This window comes from Herpailurus yagouaroundi, unplaced genomic scaffold (genome assembly GCF_014898765.1).
Source record: "Herpailurus yagouaroundi ecotype Mexico unplaced genomic scaffold, PumYag 213, whole genome shotgun sequence".
Classification (NCBI taxonomy): Eukaryota; Metazoa; Chordata; class Mammalia; order Carnivora; family Felidae; genus Herpailurus; species Herpailurus yagouaroundi.
In genome coordinates, this window is record NW_024412444.1 from 10,231,699 (window position 1) to 10,253,617 (window position 21,919).

General features: G+C 49.6%; 2 protein-coding genes and 1 long non-coding RNA gene across 7 annotated transcripts in view; 2 read left to right on the forward strand and 1 right to left on the reverse strand.

The window, feature by feature from the left end:
• FAM107A (family with sequence similarity 107 member A) overlaps nt 1–5,650 on the forward strand; it is a 54,990-nt gene extending 49,340 nt beyond the window's left edge. For all 3 annotated transcript variants that reach the window (XM_040454622.1, XM_040454623.1, XM_040454624.1), the window contains 3 exons: nt 638–812; nt 2,385–2,541; nt 3,061–5,650. In XM_040454622.1, the coding sequence (XP_040310556.1) occupies nt 638–812; nt 2,385–2,541; nt 3,061–3,168 (440 nt within the window). In that variant the 3' untranslated portion in view covers nt 3,169–5,650. The remainder of the gene's footprint in view (nt 1–637; nt 813–2,384; nt 2,542–3,060) is intronic.
• The window catches only part of LOC121016794 (uncharacterized), a 112,710-nt gene that overhangs the window by 69,197 nt on the left and 21,594 nt on the right, over nt 1–21,919 (reverse strand). The window lies entirely within an intron of this gene.
• ACOX2 (acyl-CoA oxidase 2) overlaps nt 16,470–21,919 on the forward strand; it is a 30,759-nt gene continuing 25,309 nt past the window's right edge. Inside the window, exons 1-6 of one of the 3 annotated variants that reach the window (XM_040454605.1) lie at nt 16,536–16,589; nt 16,732–16,839; nt 19,214–19,396; nt 19,795–19,957; nt 20,172–20,323; nt 20,738–20,845. In XM_040454605.1, coding sequence (XP_040310539.1) covers nt 19,237–19,396; nt 19,795–19,957; nt 20,172–20,323; nt 20,738–20,845 — 583 coding nt within the window. In that variant the 5' untranslated portion in view covers nt 16,536–16,589; nt 16,732–16,839; nt 19,214–19,236. Of the gene's footprint in view, nt 16,590–16,731; nt 16,840–18,166; nt 18,359–19,213; nt 19,397–19,794; nt 19,958–20,171; nt 20,324–20,737; nt 20,846–21,919 lie in introns of those variants that run through there. The other 2 variants (XM_040454604.1, XM_040454606.1) reach the window with 2 other exon arrangements.

Sequence of the window (21,919 nt, forward strand, 5' to 3'; positions counted from 1 at the left end):
CTGCTGTGGTAGAAGTAAGGCCATCAAGAAACCAGATATCTGCATTGAAGGTGACAACCATCACTTTGTAATTAGAGACACAGCCATCCTGGGATTTCATACTCTCCTCTTTGATCTGGAGAACATGCACAGATGGACACTTCCACAGAGAATTTGGAAGAAGGAATAGGGAAACTGGACAATAAGGGGCGATATGTTCTTTTGATCACTACCCTTTATCGAAATTTAACAAATATATACTGCTCTTTTTAAATATTTTTTCTTTTTCTGATAAAAGCTCCCTGAAAAACAGAAACTCCTAATTCTTTTTATAGGATATTGTTTTCTCCAAAGTCAGGCTAAAAACATATGCATGTGTCAACCTGTATTTTGTAACCCAGGATCATTTTACCCCTACAGCCCGCTTTGCAAACATCACCTCCAATCCTTCCAACAACCCTGTGCCTAGGTTCAATTATTTCCATCTTGAAAATGAGGACACCAAGGCTCAGAAGGTCAGGTAGTCTGCCCGTGACGGTACGGCAGCAGATGACTGAAGTCCATCTAGCATGGAAACCTTTGCCCTCCAACTGTGCCCCACGGGGATGCGTGAGACTGTGGACCCCCTTCTGACCAGCCCCCTTGCCTGTCTCTACAGCGTCAATGTACTCGGAGATCCAGAGGGAGCGGGCAGACATCGGGGGCCTGATGGCCCGGCCCGAGTACAGAGAGTGGAACCCAGAGCTCATCAAGCCCAAGAAGCTGCTGAACCCTGTGAAGGCGTCCCGGAGCCACCAAGAGCTGCACCGAGAGCTGCTCATGAACCACAGAAGGTAGGAACAGAGCTCGGCTGCCTCAGCCCAGTGGGCCTGCTGCGGCTTGAGGAGGTACCCCTTGTGGAAGACATGGCTAATGGTAGTGCTGGGTCTCCTAGAGGCTGAGGAGGGCAGAGGGTACCCCACAGTCACTGCAGAAACCGTGAAGTTCTAGTCCCCAGTAATCCCCAAAAGCCCTGCTTTCCCTCCAAGCTACCCACTTCATGCCTGCCTTCCACCTATATTTACTGAGCACCTACTATGTGCCAGACACTGCGTCCAGAGCCCAGTCCTGCCCTTATGCATAACCAGGTGGTATGAAGGGGGCATAAATGGGCCCGGAACCTCAGAGGAGGCAACTAGGAGAGGTCCAGGGTGACCCCAGAGAGGAGAGGATGCCTCAGCTAAAGCCTGAAGGGTGGGCAGGAGTCAGCCAGACTAGGAGGTGGGAGTCTGCTAATGGAAGGAAGTCTGTTCCTAGGAAAGGGAAGGGCATGTGCAAATAGACAGGAAACACAAGTAGCTCAGGGTGTTTGGAGCATAGAGTTTGAGGTTGGTCAGAGGAGATGTGTTGACCTGGAAAGCGTCTCAAGCAGGGGTGTCACAACCACAGAGGGGGCATGAGTGGAGCAGGGAGGCCAGGGATGCAATGAAAGAGACAGGCTCGAGGTGGCAGGGCCAGGACTCAGTAACTGAGGGAATGTGGAGGCGGCCTAGGAAATACCTCCCAGCTCACTAGTACCAGGAGGAAGGCAGCGGCGTCTCTGCAGCTCCCTCTACTGGCCTGTTATGGGACTGGCTAGGGCTATGATTTTCATTCTATTTACAGCTGTGTGTATCCTCCGTGGATTCTTTTTTTCCTCCTTAGTATATCTTGTGCATTTTCTCCAGATGTTTTTCTTAGAGTCATCCCTTTTAATGTCAACAAACACCACCACAATTTTTTAAAAGCCTAAAGACAGATCAAGGAAACACCTGCAATATAAATACAGATAAAAAATTAACATGTACATATTACTTATAAATCCATAAGGGTAAAATGAACAAAATATAGGTATAGTTAGTTCACAAAAGAACTAATAATCAGAGGCACACGAATGAAAACCAGATATTATTTCTTGCCTACCAGATTCTCAAATACAAAAAGACTGGATGGTGATGGTGGGGAGAGATAGATGCTCTCGGACACTGATGACAGAGTATAAATTGAATAACCTTTCCTAACAGGCAGATGGGAATGTGTATCCAAAATCTTTTAAAAGAGTCTGACCCAGGAATTCCACCTCTAGAACACTTATCCTGAGAACATAACCAGAAATAATATAAAACTTGGTCTCTGCAGTCAGACAGGCCTGGGTGCCCCTTTGTGGGCTCATCGCTCAGCCCCTTTGTGGCTGTGATTTGGACAGGTGTCTTAAGTTCTAGGAGCCTCATTTCCCATCTCTGTATAATGGGCCAGGAATGGTTCCACCTCCCAGGCTGCCAGGAGGGTATAGGTTGGTGTCACTAGCGGGTGCAACCCTGAGACTGGTTGGGGGCAGGGGGCGTGTGGAGTTGAGGTCTCCTGACAAGTTCCCCGCTCTGCACCAGGGGCCTGGGCGTGGACAGCAAGCCGGAGCTGCAGCGAGTCCTGGAGCACCGCAGGCGGAACCAGCTCATCAAGAAGAAGAAGGAAGAGCTAGAAGCCAAGCGGCTGCAGTGCCCCTTTGAGCAGGAGTTGCTGAGACGGCAGCAGAGGCTGAACCAGGTGGGTGGGGAGCACCCAGCCCTGGCCCAAGCCTCCTACAAGACTGTCTCCTGGCCCAGGGAGGACGTCTGCATGTGGCCACCGCTGGCGAGAGGGAGGAGATGAGACAAAATGAGGACTAAACCAGCAGTCCACCGCTGGCCTGAGTCCTCACTCTGCCATGCACTTTGCTGTGTGGCTTTGAGCCAGTGGCTTCCCTTCTCTGAACCTCAGTTTCTTGATCAGCCCAATCTAGTGCATGTCGGATCCTGATTTCATTCTCACACCTGCCTGTGAGCCAGGTGGCATTCCCATTTTAGAGATGAGCATCCTGAGGCCCAGGTGAGGCAAACAGTTTGCACTGGGCTTCACAGGGAGAATGCAGTCTCAGGCTCTGTCGCTCCAGCTACTAGGCTGGTGGCAAGACTGATCCCCGGTTCTGTTTCCCCAGAGAGAATCCTTGGCCCAAACACTGGTTTTGGGGAACAGAAATTCCCCTAGCCCCACTCACTTCACACGTCTGCTTCTTCTCTCCTTCAGCTGGAAAAACCACCAGAAAAGGAAGAGGAACACGCCCCCGAATTTATCAAAGTCAGGGAAAACCTGCGGAGAATCGCCACGCTGACCAGTGAAGAGAGAGCGCTGTAGAGCAGGCTGTTGAAACTCCAGCCCGCGCCGCCCACCCCTGGCCCCCACACCCTGCTCCAGCCCTTCTGTATCTACATTCCTGGCCCCAAGCCTGGGGACTTCTGAGATGTTCATGCTTGCTCTTGTAAAAATGCCCCAGAGGGCCTGGGCCCTCCTTCCCGCCCACCAAAAGCTAGGACCCAGGCTTTTCCTTCTCAGCACTCACTGCTTCTCCAAGAGGAAGCTACTGCAGGGGGAAACTTTCCCAAGGCACTTCTCCTTGAAGGGGCTTCTGAGCTCTAGGGAGATCTTTCTGGCAGAATTGAATAAGGAGAGACAGGCACCTCTTTGGCCTGACCAGCCCTCCATTTTTCCCAGGCCTCATGGGGCCCTGCTTCTCTGGGCAGCCCAGCTCCCAGGTCTCAGAAAACGTCCTTGACTGGGGTTTTACCTGCAGCCAGGTGTGGGGCAGCTAAGTAGAGCATCTCAGAACACCTGCCTTGAAAGCCAGCTGAGGGGAATATGGTTCAAGGGTAGCTGTCCTCGGTGATGAAGGGCAGGGTAGCCCACAAGGTGGCCTTGAGGGTCATGTGATGCCAGGTTGCAAGAGTACTAACCAGGACGGCTTCTTAGAGTTTGCCAGCTTCCCCCACACCCATGCTTTTGTTTTCTCCTCTCCGCAGCCTCCCTGCCTGGGCCTTGTAACCACATCTAACCAGGGCTGCAGCCTTCCTGCTCCCAGAAGTCTAGAACAGTGCTTCTCAAACTTTATTGTGCCTACAAATCACTGGGGATCTTGTTACAATACGGCTTCCGACTCAGTAGATATGGGGTGGGGGCTGGGACTCTGCATGTCTCACAAGCTCCTAGGCTGCTGGTCTGACCCCTAGGCTGCAGGCTCGAGCAGCCAGGGGCTGGTAAATACTGGAAACGTCATCCCTGAAGCCACCTCTGCCCCCCCAATTGCCATGAACCTTTGCCCTGGGGGTTCCCTACCCTGACTGTGGAGCCCCAAGGGCTCCTTCTTGCCCACCCCATTCCAGGGACCCCAGGCCTGGGAAGACATTTGCCTAGCAAATTGTGTCGGTTATATAACTGTCGTTGTCACTGGAGATGTATATAATTGCCAATCTGCATTTTCTTACCACGTTGTTTTGATGTAATTCTGGCCAAAAAAAAAAAAAGATTGTTTCTGTTTTACCTTTTCCTGAAGCCTATGGAGAGCAAATATACAGTGATTTCCAGTGGGCTTCTGGAAATACAAACCGTGGTTTGAAGACCCCACTGCTACCCTTACAGACTGGCTCCTTTGAGTCCCCATTTCCAGCCTCTGCGCCCACTCTCTACGTGGTCTCTACCACCCAAACCGGCCTCAGTGAACTCACCCGTTCTTCCTAAAAATCCCTCCCCATACGAGACCAAATGTTTTAACCTTTTGCCTCTATCCCATTCTGAAAGATTTATAGAATAAACCAGCCCTGCTTTTCCCTGCCTCTGGCTTTGCAGACCCATCATTTAAGGTGCTAGGGCAGTGCTAAAAAAGCATTTCCTTTCGCCTACCCCCCCAAAACTGCCAGAAAAAGCTGCCACAGGAATCCTATTTCATTCTTGGACCAAAAGTGGGACATTCGGGGGGAAAGGGGTCATCCTGGTCTTACTCCTACCTGAGTGGTTTAAGGATGACCAAAGACGCAGCCTTCTTCCTGGGTGGAGTGCCAGGGCCAGTGTAAATACAGACATGCTGTCTGCGTGTGTGTAAGCTGGGCTCTAAAAGGGTCTTGAATGTGAGTGTCTTAGTGAGAACATGGTGATGCTATTTTAGATGCCTGCCAGGTGAGAGCTATGCTAAAGCAAAACCCCCAAATAAAGACCACCATTTTCCCCAAAGAAGTCTCCACCAGTGGTCTATGTGCCGTTCAGACATATGAAGAAAAGACAGAGCATCTAGGATGGAGTAGGCCCCTCTGGGGAGAATGCTTGGATTCTCTCAGTGGTCCACTGAGAGACCACTCACTAGTCCCCAGAGGTGCTGCATGGAGACAAAGTCCCGGAAGTAGAAGGACCTCAAGCACCACGTCATCCCGCGGAGCCATGGCAGACACCCTCGTCCACTCCCCAGTGGTCAGTCCCAACCCCTTCTCCCTAGCTTCCTCCCACTGTAGAGGTTTTAAATCCCAATTCCCACTGTTCTAGCCTCCTTTGCAGCTGGGGGTGACATGTGACCAGGTGCGCCAGTGAAATTTAAGAGGAAGTCTACAGGAGCTTCTGGGAAAGCTTGTTTCTCTGATAAAAGAGGCAGACATGGGTAACACCTCCCCGCCCCTCCATTCTTCCTGCCTTGATTGAGGATGTGATGCCTGGAGCCACAACAGCCATCTTGCTACAAAGAGAGAAAAGCCAAGACAATGTCAGAGACACTGACCCTATCATTTGACCAAGCCGATGCCAGCAGTCATCCTCCTCCAGAATATAACTGTAAATAAAAAAAAACCTCTTGGTTTGAGCCATTGTCGGTCAGTCTCTGTTACTTGCAGCTAGAATATTCCTGACACAGAAGGCCAGCCCCGATGCCCAGCATTACCAACAGACTGTACTGAAAATCCAGATACCTCTTTCCCATTAGAAACCAATTAGATTAGGATCTCCAGCAGCAATCAATGCCTGAGATCTGTTTTTCTATATCTTCTCCACATAGCCCACGCACCATTTGGGCATCATTAATTCACACATCATTCAGTAAGGATTTGCTGAGTGCCTGCTCTGTGCCAGGAAGTATGCTGTGTGCCAGGAGCACGGTGGGAAACAAAACGTTTGGATTACTGCAGTGGCCTCCTCCTTACTGGTCTCCCTGCTTCTGCCCTTCCCCTACAGCCTAGTCTCGAGAGAGCAGCCAAAATGATCCTGCTAAAATCTAAGGCAGGTCTTACCACGCCTCTGCACAGAGCCCTCCCTTGGCCCTCAGTAGAGTCCCTCCTGCCATCTAGAAGGCCCTGCCTGTCCAGCTCCTTGTGACCTCCAACCTACTTCCCTCTGCCCTCCACCTCACTCATGTAGCCCCGGCCTGCCTGGCCTCCTCATGCCCACCACACACACACCCACCACAGTGCCTTTTCACCTCCTGTTCCCCAGCCAGGAGTGTTCTTTCCTCAGAGAGTCATACAGTCTTCTCCCTGTCTTCAGGTCTTTTTTTTTTTTTTTTTTTTTTTTTAATGGGGTTTGTTTTTTTTTTTTTTTTTTTTTTTTTTTTTCCAAGGTTTTTTTTTTTTTGGGACAGAGAGAGACAGAGCATGAACGGGCGAGGGGCAGAGAGAGAGGGAGACACAGAATCGGAAACAGGCTCCAGGCTCTGAGCCATCAGCCCAGAGCCCGACGCGGGGCTCGAACTCACGGACCGCGAGATCGTGCCCTGGCTGAAGTCGGACGCTTAACCGGCTGCGCCACCCAGGTGCCCCTTAATGCTCTTTCTAAATGAGGTCCTCCTTGGTCAACCCATTTGAATTTCAACATCTCCTACACCCCTCCTATCCCTTCCTTCCCTGCCTGAGTTTTCCTCCTCACCATTTGTCACCATCAAACACATATTTTACTTGTTTAGCTTATGTGTCTCTCCTAGCAATAACATCAGCTCCATGAGGGCACAGATTTTTTCTGTCTTGTTTACTGCTGCATCCCAAATGGCCATCCTTCCTCCTCTTTCCCTGACAGAAGGTGGCCTGGCCTGTACCAATCTGGCAGAATGGGCCCCACAGACAAGAATCCAGCCCCATCCCACTTATGGCTTTGAGAAAAGGCCGTGGCCAAATAGGGTATGGGGTGGGGCTCCTGGGTGGCTCAGTGGATTAAGCATCCACTCTTGATTTCAGTTCAGGTCATGATCTCACGGTTCCTAAGTTCAAGCCCCGCATCAGGCTCTGCACTGACGGTGCACAGCCTGCTTGAGATTCTCTCTCTCCCTCTCCTGCTCATGCTCATGTTCCCTCTCTCAGAATAAATAAATAAACATTTTTTAAAAAATAGGGCATGCGGGGCGCCTGGGTGGCGCAGTCGGTTAAGCGTCCGACTTCAGCCAGGTCACGATCTCGCGGTCCTGAGTTCGAGCCCCGCGTCGGGCTCTGGGCTGATGGCTCAGAGCCTGGAGCCTGTTTCCGATTCTGTGCCTCCCTCTCTCTCTGCCCCTGCCCCGTTCATGCTCTGTCTCTCTCTGTCCCAAAAATAAATAAACATTGAAAAAAAAAATTTTATAAAAAATAGGGCATGGAGCATAGGGCACAGAGTAGGTGCTCAATAAAGGTTTGTTGAATGAATAAGTGGAAAACCCTTTCTCCCACAGCGATACATCCAGCCTCCTCCCAGGTTCAGCACCCCACCCCCCCTCACCTGCCTGCTGCCTTCCTCCACAGTTTTGACCCTGGCCCGGAGATGTCAGTTCGGTCCAGAAGCTTTCCTTTGGCCTCTGGGGCTTTTGACAGTACTCCTGGGCCTTACTCGCCTTTGTGCCTACAAGACCAACACTGGAGCTGTGTGGCCCGGACACACGACTCTCTGGACTTCCACTGGACTTCCAGAGAGTTAGATCATCCCTGAAGGCCGAGATCAGGCCATCACCCAGTCCTGGGGACCCTGGAGAAGGAAAGCACTGCTGCAGTAGCTCTGACATCAGACCCTGCCCTAAATGGAGAGCCAAGAGCAGCAAACCCATTCTCACAGGGGGCTGCCCTCTCTCACGCCTGCCAGATCACAAGTCCCAGTCGGGGTTTGGAAAGAGCCCTCTGCAGTAGCAGACCAGTGCTAAATACAGAACCTGGGGGACAGAAAGAAGACCTCAGGAGGTGAAGGGACCCTCCTCCCCTGATTCTCCTTCCCTGATTTTTCCCTGATTATGTACTCCAGGGGAGCGCTCAGAACCCAGGAGTTTTCACGGGGCAGCCTCACCACACTTGAGATTATATTCACTCTAAGCTCCATGAGGGCAGGACCCTGTCTGTGCTTACCTTTACAGTACCTTTACAGTACAGTACCAACCAAGTTGTGAATGCTGGGACGCCTGAGTGGCTCGGTCAGCTAAGTGTCCGACTCTTGACTTTGGCTCAGGTCATGATCTCACGGTTCATGAGATTGAGCCCCATGTAGAACTCTGCACTACAGTGCAGAGCCTGCTTGGGATTCTCTCTCTCTCCCTCTCTCTCTGCCCCTTCCTTGCTGGCGTGCACACATCCACACACACGCTCTCTCTCTCTCTCTCTCTCAAAAATAAATAAACTTAGAACAAAAAAGTTGTGAATGGGTGTCAGTTACGATATCTGCATTTATGGAAGGCCAGCGTGTTACCGCCCATGACAATTCAGTATCATTCTATTTTGCAGACTAACGAACCAAGGTTTAGGTAAATTAAAAGGGTAAATTAAAAGACTTGCCAGAAGTCACAAAACAATACCTGGGGAAAGATGAGATTCCCACAGAGCTGTCTGTCAGCAAAGTCTGCCTTTTCTCCAAATAGCTAGACTTTGCTCTTAGAAAGAGCCCCTATGCCATTCTGACCTTTTGCCATGAGATACAAGGACCTATTTTCACCTTCACTTTCAGACCTTCTGTCTGAACTTGAGGGATCTGATCTCCACCTATAAAAACAGGCCCTGGGTGGTTCAGTCGGTTGAGCATCCAACTTCAGCTCAGGTTATGATCTCACTGTTTGTGAGTTCAAGCCCCACATCGGGCTCTCTGCTATCAGAGCAGAGCCCACTTTGGATCCTCTGTCCTGCTCTCTGTGCACCCCCCAACTTGCACTCTCTCAAAAATAAATAAAATAAAAACAGACTCAGGCTAACATAGACTGATGTGAGTTCTGAGATGAGGAATGCCTACATGTCATGCCCCCACCTCCAAAGCCAACCAGTCTCAGTGGCCAACCAACATGCTGGAACCTACCATTGTGATGGGAGTCCTGCCCCCTTGCAGGACCGGACCAATGGTTGAGGAGTAGCCAATTTCAGTGTCCCTGACCCGACCCCAGACCCATTAACCCCCAGCTGCCCTGCTCCCACCTGGACCTTGCCTCACAGTGCCCCTTTTGCTGGCATTGTAAGAACAGAAGCCTGTACCTCCCAATGGCTACTTGCCCTCATCTCAGCTGTTAAATGATGATCTGAGTTGATGATTAGGGGGCATTTACCCAGAAAGGGCACTGAGTGCCCACCTGCTTCTCAGAAAGGACTCATAGAGAGATGAGCAGGATTTCCCAATGAAGGACCCTGACAACTCTCCTGGGCTGCCTGGCAACAGTCAAGCGAGCTAGGGCTCCCCCTCCCAGGATGGACCCAGGCTTGCCCTGTAAAGAAGGTTAATCCTGGGGCACCTGGGTGGCTCAGTCAGTTAAGCGTCCGACTTTGGCTCAGCTGATGATCTCATGATCTGTGGGTTTGAGCCCCGTGTCGGGCTCTCTGCTGACAGCTCAGAGCCTGGAGCCTGCTTCAGATCCTGTGTCTCCCTCTGTCTCTGCCCTTCCCCACACATGCTCTGTCTCTCTGTTTCAAAAATAAACACTAAAAAAATTTAAAAAAAAAAAAAAAAAAGGTTAATCCTGTGCCCAGACCCATATTCAAGCCCCAGCTGTGACAATCCCTACTTGTCACAAGCCTGGACAACTTGCTGGACCACATTTTCCACATCTGTGACAAAGATAATGGTATCTACACTTCTTGAATACTCAGTGTCTGTGCCAGGGAGTAGGATAAGTACTTCATATAAATTGTCTCATTTAATCCCCCAGGACTGTCATTACTCCATTTTACAGGTGAAGAATCCCACAATTTAGAGAGGCAAAACCACCTCCCAAAGGCGCACAATCAGCAGGTGGTGGAAGCAAGATGTGAACCCACGTCTGCCTGACCAGAGCCTGCACATTTATCTTGGCAGCATTTGCTGGTGGAGGCTGCAGAGGATGTTTTGCAAAGCACCCACGTTCAAGTTTTCCCATCTGTCGCTAGAAACATTCTGCAAGCATGCTGAGGCCCTGTGGCCTTCCTCCTTCTCCTTCCCTGACAGCAGGTAGCCCAGCCCGCACCAATCTGGCAGACAGGGCCCCAGGAACAAGAATCCAGGCCTACCCCACTCACAGCTCAGAGAAAAGACAGTGGCCAATGGGATACAGGGGCTCACATGCCTGCCCTTGGCCCAAGAAGTTCAGTGAAGGAGCAGGAAAGAGAGAAACACGCATTGAGCATTGACCGTATGCCCGGCAGGTCCTAAAATGTGAGAGACCAGACACAAAGTGCCTAGCCCAGGGCCTGGCTCATTTCAAGGGATGGAAGTTCCTTCTTCCTCTCTCTCACTCTCCCCGTTAAGGATATCTTGACAGGTGGCACAGCATGACTGGTTAAGAGTCCAAGCTACAAAGTCAGACTTCAAATTGGCAGGTGGGGGATCCATGTCTGCCACTTGCCAGATGGGTGACCTTGGACAAGTTATTTAACATCTCTGAGTTTCTTGTCTGTTAAATGAGGGTTCCAATAGTGCCAGCCTCATGGGTCGCTGACAGGACTGGGTTAACAAATATAAGATGTCTGACGGGGCGCCTGGCTGCCTCAGTCGATAGAGCATGTGACTCTTGATCTTAGAGTCATGAGTTTGAGCCCCACATTGAGTGCGGAGATTACTAAATGAATGAATGAATGACTGTATGAATGAGTAAATAAATAAATAAAAATTTTAAAAAATGTTTGGCAAGTGCAGGCACATGGCCAGCACTCAATAAAAGTTCATTTTCTGTCCATCGCCTGATGAATGGATAAAGAAGATGTGGTTTATATATACAAGGTATTCATGGATGGAACTGGAGGGTATCATGCTAAGTGAAATAAGACAGTCAGAGAAAGACAGATACCATATGTTTTCACTCATATGTGGATCTTGAGAAACTTCAGAAGACCACGGGGGAAGGGAAGGGAAAAAAAATAGTTACAAACAGAGAAGGAGGCAAACCATAAGAGACTCTGAAATACAGAGAACAAACTGAGGGTTGATGGGGGGGTGGGGGAGAGGGGAAAGTGGGTGATGGGCATGGAGGAGGGCACTTGTTGGGATGAGCACTGGGTGTTGTATGTAAACCAATTTGACCATAAGTTATATTAAAAAGAAAAAAAAAAGAAAGATACAGAAGAGCTTTATCAAAAGGAGACACTTGAAGTGTGATCTGTTTGTCAGAAAATATCAAAGCTACTTATATTGCTGAAAATAACAAAAATAACAATAAATTCCATTGGTGAAAAGAAAAGAAAAGAAAAGAAAAGAAAAGAAAAGAAAAGATAAAAGTTCATTTTCATCTTCCATTTCCCTGCTAGCTTACTTGGTCATATCTGTCACTGATCTTCGAGCCATGTCTCCACTCATTCATTTCTCTTAGTCCCTAAGCGTGTCTAGCATCCATCTCTCCCTCGTGGCTGGCTAACCAAAGTGCCATTGCTTCTCCCAGTACCCCCCTTTTTGGGGAGGTGTCACCCCATACCTTCTCACACCCCAGTCCAAATTGAGGGACATTCTAAGAAAAGACCTGACCAGTACTCATCAAATGTCAAGGTCATAAAAGACGAAGATTGAGGAGCTGTACAAGTTGGAGAAGAAAAGACAATTAAAGGCAATGAAAGATCCTGGACTGGATCCTGAACCAGAAAAAGGACATTAGTGGCAAAAGTGGCAAAACTCAATGTACAGTAAATGGCTAACTCAGCAGGACTTCAAACCCTGCACATTCCAAAGAAGGGACTGACCCTTCTTAGTACCTTTGAGGTACTAAGTAACTAAGTGACTGAGTAACCAGCATTCCATTCTTCTGTGGCCGATGCCCATAACCATGGACACTGAGTCTGGGATGAGCTTCCCTGGTTATCAGCATTTCATGTGTGCTCTCATGGAGGGAGAATTAAAAACTGTCCCTATAGCACCACTGGGAGAGGATTAACTGGGACCTCATGTCTGGTCCCTCCTGGACTCTACCTTACATATTTTTTTTTCCTTTGCTGATTTTAATCTGTATCATTTTGCTGTACTAAGCCATAACCACGAGTATAAAAGTTTTCCTGAGTTCTGAGAGTCCTTCTTGCAAAGCATTGAACCTGAGATTGATCTTGGGGACCCTCCAATACACTCAAATAACTTTTGAAGATTAGTTAATAGTATTGGATCAGTGTTAATTTATTGGGTTCAATAACTACACTATGGTTATGTAAGATTTAACACTGGAGGAGGCTGAGGGAAGTTATATGGAAACTACTATTTTTTTTGCAACTTTCTGAAAGTCTAAAGTTATTTCTTAAAAAAAAAAAAAAAGTAAGTTTATTTATTTTGAAAGGGAAAGACAGAATCCCAAGCAGACTCCACACTTTCAGCACAGAGCCTGATGCAGGGCTTAAACTCACCAACCATGAGATCATGACCTGAGCTGATATCAAGTGTTGGATGCTTAACCAATTGAGCCACCCAGGCACGCTTAAAGTTATTTCAAAATAAAAGCTAAAACACAAAGAATAGGGAAAGATGAGATGATAATTGTTAAAGCTGGGTGTTAAGTACATACGGATTCGTTATATTGTTTTATATGGGTTTGAAATTTTTCAAAATAAAAAAATTTTTAGCTAGAGAATTGAATAGTTTGGTGCAACAAATTAAAATAATCACATCATGGGGCACCTGGGTGGCTTAGTCAATTAGGTGTCAGACTCTTGATTTCAGCTCAGGTTATGATCTCACAGTTTGTGAGTTCAAGTCCTCCCTAGAGCACTGCTTCAAGCCCCAAGTTGGGCCCATCTATGCTGACAGCACAGAGCCTGCTTGGGATTCTTTCTCTCTCTCTCTCTCTCTCTCACTCTCTTGCTGCCCCTCTCCAGCTTGCTGTGCGCATGCTCTCTCTCTCTCTCTCTGTCAAAATAAATTTTAAAACTTTAAAAAATAAAATAAAATAATCACATCCAAAACATTTAGAGCAGGGTCAGCTCCAAGGTTGATGAAGAAACTTTTTAAACATGGAATTTATCAAATATTAAAAGAACATTGAGTTTAATCTCAAAACAATCAAGATGTGGAAACTATGGCCAAGAGAAAATAAGTAACTGCCCATCATAAGAGGCAGCCCAGGGGCACTTGGGTGGCTTAAGTCAGTTAAGCATCCACCTCTTGATTTCGGGTCATGATCTCACTGTGTCAGCACAGAGCCTGCTTGAGATTCTCTCTCTCCCTCTTTCTGCCCCTCCCCACTCTCAAAAATAAATAAATCAACAACAACAAAAAAAAAGAGCCAGCATATGTTCTTGTCAGAGGCCAGTTTGGGACCCAGAACTTTCACCTCCAAATAGTAGGGTCAAGGCCACCTTCCCTGGAGCCACTACCTTGTGTACAGCCACTGCTAACAGCAACAGGGAATCCAGCGTCCAGGCCTCCCAGTCCCAGCAGGATCTGCTGAGTAACATCTCAAAGCTTGGGGTCTGTCTCTTCCTCAAGACACAAGCTTGACACTACCTCAAGTACAATGTGGGGAGGGATGAGACCCCTCAAAAAGAAGATACTGCGCACCACAGGGGGCGAAACCAAGATCCAGAAGAAGAGGGCACCTGTCCAGAGTCACTACACCTCAGAAGTCCTGCCAGAACAGGTACTTGGGTCTCTTGACTTCTTTCCCAACCTTGTGCAAATATAAAGAGCCAGCAAAGCTGGTCCAAATTCCAGTTCTGCATCTTATTTACTGTGCAAACCTGGTCAAATGACAATACCCCTCTGGGCTTGTCTCCACTTCTGCAAAATGAAAAGAGTCATCCCACTTTCCAGGGCTGTCTATGCAGTTGAAGTGAGGGAACCTGTAAACATCCCACCCCACTCACAGAGACCTGGCTCCACTCTGGGTCCCACCACAAGCAGTGCCCCATGCTCCAAAAATATTCGTTTAGGGAATGATAGTCAGAGGTGTATGAATACTAATGAATACTAATATTAATGCTAAGCATAAGAGAAGCCAAATTTTAGGGCAGAAACGTAGGGAAAGAGAAAAATCACTCACCTTGCAGAGCTACCCTTTCACATAAGGACCACCTGTGGGGAGCTCCTTGGATATTAACAACTATGCTCCTGAAGGACATAGGATAAATGTCCATCAGGAAAGATCAGGAAAGGCTGCAGAAAGACCAGGATCACCTTGGAAACCCAGCTGGGTACACAGATTTTTGGTACAAGTAGTCCCAGAAGAATCCCCAGCTTTGCGATTGCAGGGCTGGATCTCAGGTCAAAGTGTACAGTTGTGTACAAATAGGGTGGACACACACACACACACACACACACACACACACACACACCAATTTCCACCTTAAAAAAAACCAAAAACGTCAAAGCTCCAAAGTCCTTCACTAAGTTTGGCTGTGCCTTTGGGGTAGAGAATCTGGATGGCTTCTGTCAATTTTTGTTCATTCATTCATCTACCAAATATTTGTTGAACACCTACCCTGGGCTAGACCTGGTCTGGGTCCCTGGGGCTGGGACTGTATTGGTGACCAAGAACAACATAGTGCTTGCTTTCATTAGTGATTTACACAAAAACCAATAGCTAAAGACAAAATACCCACCACTGTAGTGGGTGTACCAAGGGTGTGGTGTCTTTTTCTAACACCAACATGTGGTTTTTCCACACCAACAACCAATCCTCCAACACAATTGTGTGTTCGACAATTCAGTTCAATTCTGACACCAACTCCTGGGGTTAGTGTAGGCCCCACAGGTTTAAGGATCAGTCCCACAAGACTGCTCCCATGTCAGACAACAAGTGCAAATCCCAGGGGCCACCTGTACATTTGACCTGCTGGCTATAAATTCAGGGGTTCCCACAACCCCCTACCCCGGGTTCAGTAATTTGCTAGAATGACAGAACTCAGGGAAGCACTTTACTTATGGTTATTGGTTGGTTATAAAGGATGCAACGTAGGAACAGCCTATTGGAAGGGATGCAGAGGACGAGGTCTTGGAAGGGAGGCAGCACAGAGCTTTCTGGGCCACCTCCCAACACCTCCGTGTCCACCAACTCTCCCCAAACCATGTTGCTTAGGGGTTTTTACCAAGGTTTCATTACACAGGCATAATCGATTGGGTCATTGGCCGCTGGCGATTAGCTCAATCTGCATCCTCTCTCCCCTCCCTGGAGTTTGGGTGGGGAGGGTGTGCTGGGGAGGACTAAAAATTCCAGTGCTGTAATTTTAAGATTTGCTCTTTACAGCAACCAGGCCCCACCCTGAAGCTACCTATGGGCCCCCATCCATAGACGCAAAAGATAGTCCTTATCACTCAGGAGACTGCAAGGGTTTGGGGGCTCTGTGCCAGGAACTGGGGACAAAGACCCAAAACTTGGAGCTAAGAAAGCAGGTCCAGGAACTTCTAATCCAGACCAGGGTGACGTCCTAAAACAGTGTGGTGAGATGAAAAGATAAAGAGGAGCCAGACAGGTAGTGCTGGAGAGGCCTGGGGAACAGCGGGAGCAGGAGGAGAGGGCGATAAAGCTTTAAGTTAAAAAAAGTTATAAACTCATTAGAAGTGACTGTGTGCGTCCCATGTAGGTTTTCCTGCTCATTCCTACTGTGATTACTGTCTCCCCAACAGCCCCCTAGTCCCAAGTTTCCACAAGGTCAGGGGACGGGTACAGGTTTGTTTTGTTTTGTTTTTGCTTCCTGCTATGCTCCAGTGCTTAGATCACTGTGGGCACTTAAAAAGATGTATAGGTAATAAATCAACTCAATGCTTCTGGTACAACCCAAGCGCTCACACGCCTGCCCATGGAATATCTCACCAGCAGACTGCCAGGGAATCAGAAGTTCCACCATTCAACATCACTCCTGGAAATTAAGAAATTCTCTCCTGGGGAACCACGAAAACAGTAATAGTCTCAAGTTACAAATCCTGGTGCTTCACAGTTTACCAAGAGCTTTCCTTTATACCCCGTGAATTATAGATGAGGGAAGGGAAGCTCAGAGAGGTGAAGTAACTCAGAGTCACATCTTCAGGATTTGAACCCAGGCCTCTGGACTCCAGGGGAGGGCGGTGGTGTTTCCTTGCACAGAATGCAAGTCTCTGCATGTTCCTGGGAACTGGCTCTGAGACATAGGGCCAGGCAGGTGGAGAGAGGAAGAGGAAGATGAGGCTCAGTGGCTGATGCTCCATGGAGAAATCCTCCTGGGCAGCTCTGGCTCTGGCACAGCATGGTCACACCCACTTGAAGACAGAGGGGCAGGGGAAAAACTTGAGCCCGGCAACAGTGAACCAGGGACAACTGAGAGCGGACAGCCTGCCAAGTGCTGCCTTTAGTGTTTCCTGTTCCAGCTCATCCTAGGGGAGGAGAAAGGGGCTGGGCCACCCATAGGAAACCCAGGCCTTTCGCTAGAGAGGCCAGGTCAAGCCTGCAGGACAGACACAGGACACAGGTGAGCTGGGCCGAGAGACAGGGGAGGGACTGGGAGCCTGAGTACTGGGGACTAAGGACTGTCCCACCTGAGTAATGACCCTTCCCGCACTCCTAATGACTCCGAGCACTGCTTTCATTTCATTTCTACCCCTATTTCCTAGACCCTTCCTGTAGGCCAGGCCCTAGGATGCTAGGGTAATGTGACAACGGCCCCTGCCCCCTTGGACTTAACCCTGTAATAGGGAAGGCAGCAATAAACAAGAACATAAGTGAGTAAATTACCTTGTATGTTAGAAGAAAAAGTAGAGGGGGCGCCTGGGTGGCGCAGTCGGTTAAGCGTCCGACTTCAGCCAGGTCACGATCTCGCGATCCGTGAGTTCGAGCCCCGCGTCAGGCTCTGGGCTGATGGCTCGGAGCCTGGAGCCTGTTTCCGATTCTGTGTCTCCCTCTCTCTCTGCCCCTCCCCCGTTCATGCTCTGTCTCTCTCTGTCCCAAAAATAAATAAAAAACGTTGAAAAAAAATTTAAAAAAAAAGAAAAAGTAGAGCAGGGAGAGGAGGTGTGGGATTTTAAAGAGGGCAGTCAGGTGGGCCCCACTGAGAAGGTGATATTGAGCAAAGACTTGAAGGATGTAATGAGAGAGCCAAGAGGACATTTGTGGAAAGAGTGTTCCAGAAGAAGAGTGTTTCAGGCAGAGGATACAGCGTGGCAGAGGCTTGGTTTGGGGAGGCCTGGGGTGTTCAAGCACAGCGAAGAGACAGCAGAAGTTAGGGTGTAGAGCAGGAAGACAGGAGACCATTGAGGCAACCTTGCAGGGGTTCAGTGGGGGCAGATGATAGGGGCTCCTTGAACCCTCCAGGCCCCCTGTCAGACCCTCCATGGCCCTGCCATCTACTCAGGAGTTTTGATTTGGAAGCCTGCATACGAATCCCATTTGCCATATGTGCTGTGTGACCTTACAGGGTCTCCTTCCTTCCCTTCCTGACCTCTCTGTAAAATGGTAAAAACAATACCTTATCTGTACGGTTGTGGTGAAGAAGAAAGGGAATCAAAATAGTGGCTGCCTGCAGGAAAGAGTTACAGCAAGCCACATGAGAGCTAAGCTCATGGGATCCAAGGAAAAGCAGAAGTGGTCACCCAGGCACTCCCTGCCTTGGAAGGGGGACATTCGAGTAAATAAGCCATATTGTCTACTCTAATAGCCCCCAGGGGACAGCAAAGGGGCACTCAGTTCTTCCAGGGGTGCTGCTGTCACCAGGAAGGCTTCTTAGAGGAAGGGTCCTTAGAGGCTGGGTCTCACCAGGAACACCAGGGGGAGGATGCCTGGGTGGCTCAGTCCGTTAAGCCACCAACTTTGGCTCAGGTCATGATCTCAGGGTTCAGTTTGTGAGTTTGAGGCCCCCATTGGGCTCTGTGCTCACAGCTCAGAGCCTGGAGCCTGATTCAGATTCTTTATCTCCCTCTCTCTCTGCCCTCCCCTGTTCACACTCTGTCTCTCTCTCAAAACTAAATAAACATTAAAAATTATTTAAAAAACAAAACAGTCCTTTAAAAAAAAAAACACTGGGGGAAATAGCAGAGGCACAGGGCAGGAGGAGAGGGGTAGTCCCCACCCAGGTGTGGAGGTAAGCTGAAACAGGACAAAGGGCAGTGCAGGGAGCATGGACTCTCTTCTACAAGCAGTGGACACAAGGGGCAAATTCCAAGCAGCGGAGGGAAACAACATGACTACAGTTCAAGAGCTCAGCCTGGCAGCCAGGAGAACAGACAGTCAAGACACTGAGGCCAGGTGAGAGGTGATGGCGGCCTGGGGGATAGACATGGGGATGGAACAAATGGATTTGAGATACCTAAGAAGCAGAATGGACCATATCCGGTGGTTGTCTTACAGTGGGGTGAGAGGAGCTTCTGAGAGTCTGAGGGTTTGCTGCAAAGAATACAGGTTCAGCCTGGCTGTGGGGGACGCACAGGGGTCCCAGGGGGAACACTTCCCAGGTCAGAGGCAAGCTTCCTCCCCTCAAAGCTCACAGAAATGGGCCAAATGAGCCCAAGACCTATACGACCACAGGTCCCTCCCTACAGTGAGTCCCCCTGGCAGGGCCATAGCATGGACAGAGCATGTGCTCTGTGGTCAGACCCTGTCCAACTCTTGGCCACCTCCCGCGCTGTGGCTAGAGGCCACACGCTCAAGCTCACCAAAATATTTTTTACGTGTGTGAAGTTAACTGACTTTTTGTGAGAATTCCCCCAGGCAATTCTTGTGAACACACATTGCAGTGGACAGAGCATGAGCTCTGTGATCGGATCTTGCCCAAATCTCGACAAACAGGTACTGAACTACCGTTTACTGAGCGATTATTGCATGCAATTCCAGCCAAGTGCTCACAGGCAGCACGGTAGGGTACGGTGGCACTCAAATACTTAAGGGGGGTTAGTTTCCTATGCTAAGCAGCCCCTGACGGACACTAAGCTCTGGACACTTCCTGTGTTCCCCCGGGACCCCTGTGCATCCCCCACAGCCAGGCTGAACCTGTATTCTTCACAGCAAACCCTGCACACATTCTTAGCAACCCCCCCCCCCCCCCCCACCGCCTCCACAACCGCCAAGGCTCAGAGCAGCAAGGCCAGAAGTATCTCTCCTCAGGCACCAAGCAGATCCCAGCTAGGATGGGCAGCCCAGTGCACCGAGTGTCCCTGGGGGATACCTGGAGCAGGCAAGTGCACCCCGACATAGAGTGTGAGAGGAACATACAGTCTTTCAACGTGGAACGGCTCACCAACATCCTTGATGGCGGAGCCGAGAACACCACACTCCGGAGGAAAGTTGGTAAGAAGAGGCTGGGATCCTTTTCTTGGAAGAAGAGCCCTTCGCTAGCAGTCCCAACTTCAAATAACAAATTTGATCTCAAAATCCCACCGTTAGAGATTCATTCCTTTGGGCTCTAAAGACGTCTTAAACCTGTTCATATTCCCTGAGCCCACCTGAAGGATAGAAGAGTCCTAAGCAGAAGACAACCTGGGTGCTGGTCCTTATTCTGCCACTGCATAGCTTTGTAATCTTGGGCAAGTCACTTTCCCTCCTCGGGTGCTTGGTCATTGTGTCTGTAAAATGATAGTAATGTCTGGCTTCCTTTCCACATCCATGAGGCAAGCGGGTGGGAAGATCTGAAGGCGCCAGGAACCTCACCCAGATCTCTAAGCCTTCTCTTCTTTGTTTTTTGGAAGAGAGCATCATCCACAGTGATCCAAAATGCAGCCTGAAGGATAATTATTTCATGACCCAGAATGAATGTTATGAGGCCGCTGTTCAGAGGAAATTCCACATCCAGACAATAGCAAAGTGCCTGGGCTGGTCGGAAAACAGTCCTGAATTATTTTATGCTTACAGGTACTCACTCCCAGGGTAGCCCCACCAGAGAGGAATTTACCTGGGATCACCTGGAAACCCTTAACCCCATGAGTGATTTTCCCCTACTTTAAAGTCAGTGGCTGTTGGGAAAGCAGGATGGCAGGTGCCCCTTCCCTCCTGCATGCTGCCAGGCTGATGGTACCGGGTCCCTGTCTCCAAGATACTACTCAACCACTGCATCTCTCCCCAACAGAGCCGTTTCTGGAGAAGTGGCCTTAAATATACACAGCCTTTTCCTGAAAGCCCTCAGGAGCCTGGGCTCAGAGGAGCAGATTGCCAAATGGGCCCCACTCTGCAATAATTTCCAGATCATCACAACATACGCCCAGACAGAACTGGGACACGGTGAGCCAGGGCTCCTGACACCGTGTGCAGGTTGTGCAAGGTTCCGGAGAGCCCATTCACATCTCAGTGGTCAGACATTGTACAGATTTCATGTGAAAACATTCCAGCGGGTGGCAGGCAAGGGTCTTGAAGGAGGGGGTACCTTTTTCTAATTTACACAAACAGGTCGTATGAGCTAGCAATGGGCAAGTCATTCCTTCTGGAAATGTCAGTGGCCATCCCTTGTCATGGGCTGGCCATGTGTCCCCCTCACAGCCCACGGGTGAAAGAGGAGAGATGCCTGAGGGTACAGCGGGGAGCTCCCCCCACTCCAGACTAGGCGGGTGCCTGGCAGCCCCAGGCCCACCAGGACACTCCTCCCCAGGTGAGATGCCTACCCTGGCCCCATGTCTAACTCCCCTCCTTGATTCCAAGGGACATATCTTCAGGGCCTGGAGACTGAAGCCACCTATGATGCAGCCACCCAGGAGTTTGTGGTACACAGCCCCACGATGACTGCCACCAAATGGTGGCCTGGGGACCGTGAGTATCCATCGCCCCCCCCCCCCAGCCCCATCCGTCCCCAGTGAGAACAAAGTTGGACAGCAGAATAGCACTGGCTCTGATTCCAGTGCACCTTGGGTTGATGCCCTGGTCTAGGCTGGTGACCTTGAGCAAATCAATTCACTTTCTTGAACTTCGGGGTCTCACTTTAAACAGGTGGGATGTGAATAATTTCATCAGCGAGCAGCTGAGAGGCCTCCAAGGGAACTTTGAAGTAGCTGAGGAAACCAACTCAACTGTGGGGAATGAGGGCCAAGGCCTCTCTCACAAGCATGCTGCCCACACACAGACGCCACGCATGCGCGCGCGCGCGCACACACACACACACACACACACACACACACACACACATCACAGAACCACAGCCTAGTCCCAGGCACTCTCCACAACCCCAGGTCCTCTCATCGCCCAGGTTAATGATTAGGCTTCCATTTGATCACACAGTTAGAGAGAAAAACATCACTCCCTGCCGCTGCTCCAGACACCGAGGAAGGAAGGCTCAGAGTCGGGTCACTGGCACCACACTGCCCCCGGTGGCCACCAGGTGGCGACCACACCTTGCTTCCCTGAAGTTCTGATTTCCTGAGAGGGGGCACCACCAAAGCCCTCTTCCCCAGATGTGACAACACACCTCCCAGGGCACACCTGTGGCACTTCCAGACCCATTTGATGAACACTTACATGGGGAAGAAAACACAATGAATATGAAGAATACAACTAAGCACAAAGAGACAGGCGAGAGATCAGCAGAGAGGGAGAAAGATTGAGACAGAGAGAATTCCGAGAAATAAGGGAGCTACAGGAGAGCGCAATGAGAGAGGAGAGGGAAGGAATAGATGTCAGATGTCTGATGTCAGAGCCACAGAAAAAAAGAAACGACATTTGCAATCAGGCTAGGTTGAAATCCCAATTCTGCCCCCTCCAGGCCAGTGACCTTGAGCACATCACTCTCCTTCCTCTCTGAGCTTCAGTTTCCTGACCTGGAAAATGGGGCTCATCGGTAATACCTGCCCTGCAGGAACTGGAAAGCACCAGCACAGGGTCCGGCACCAT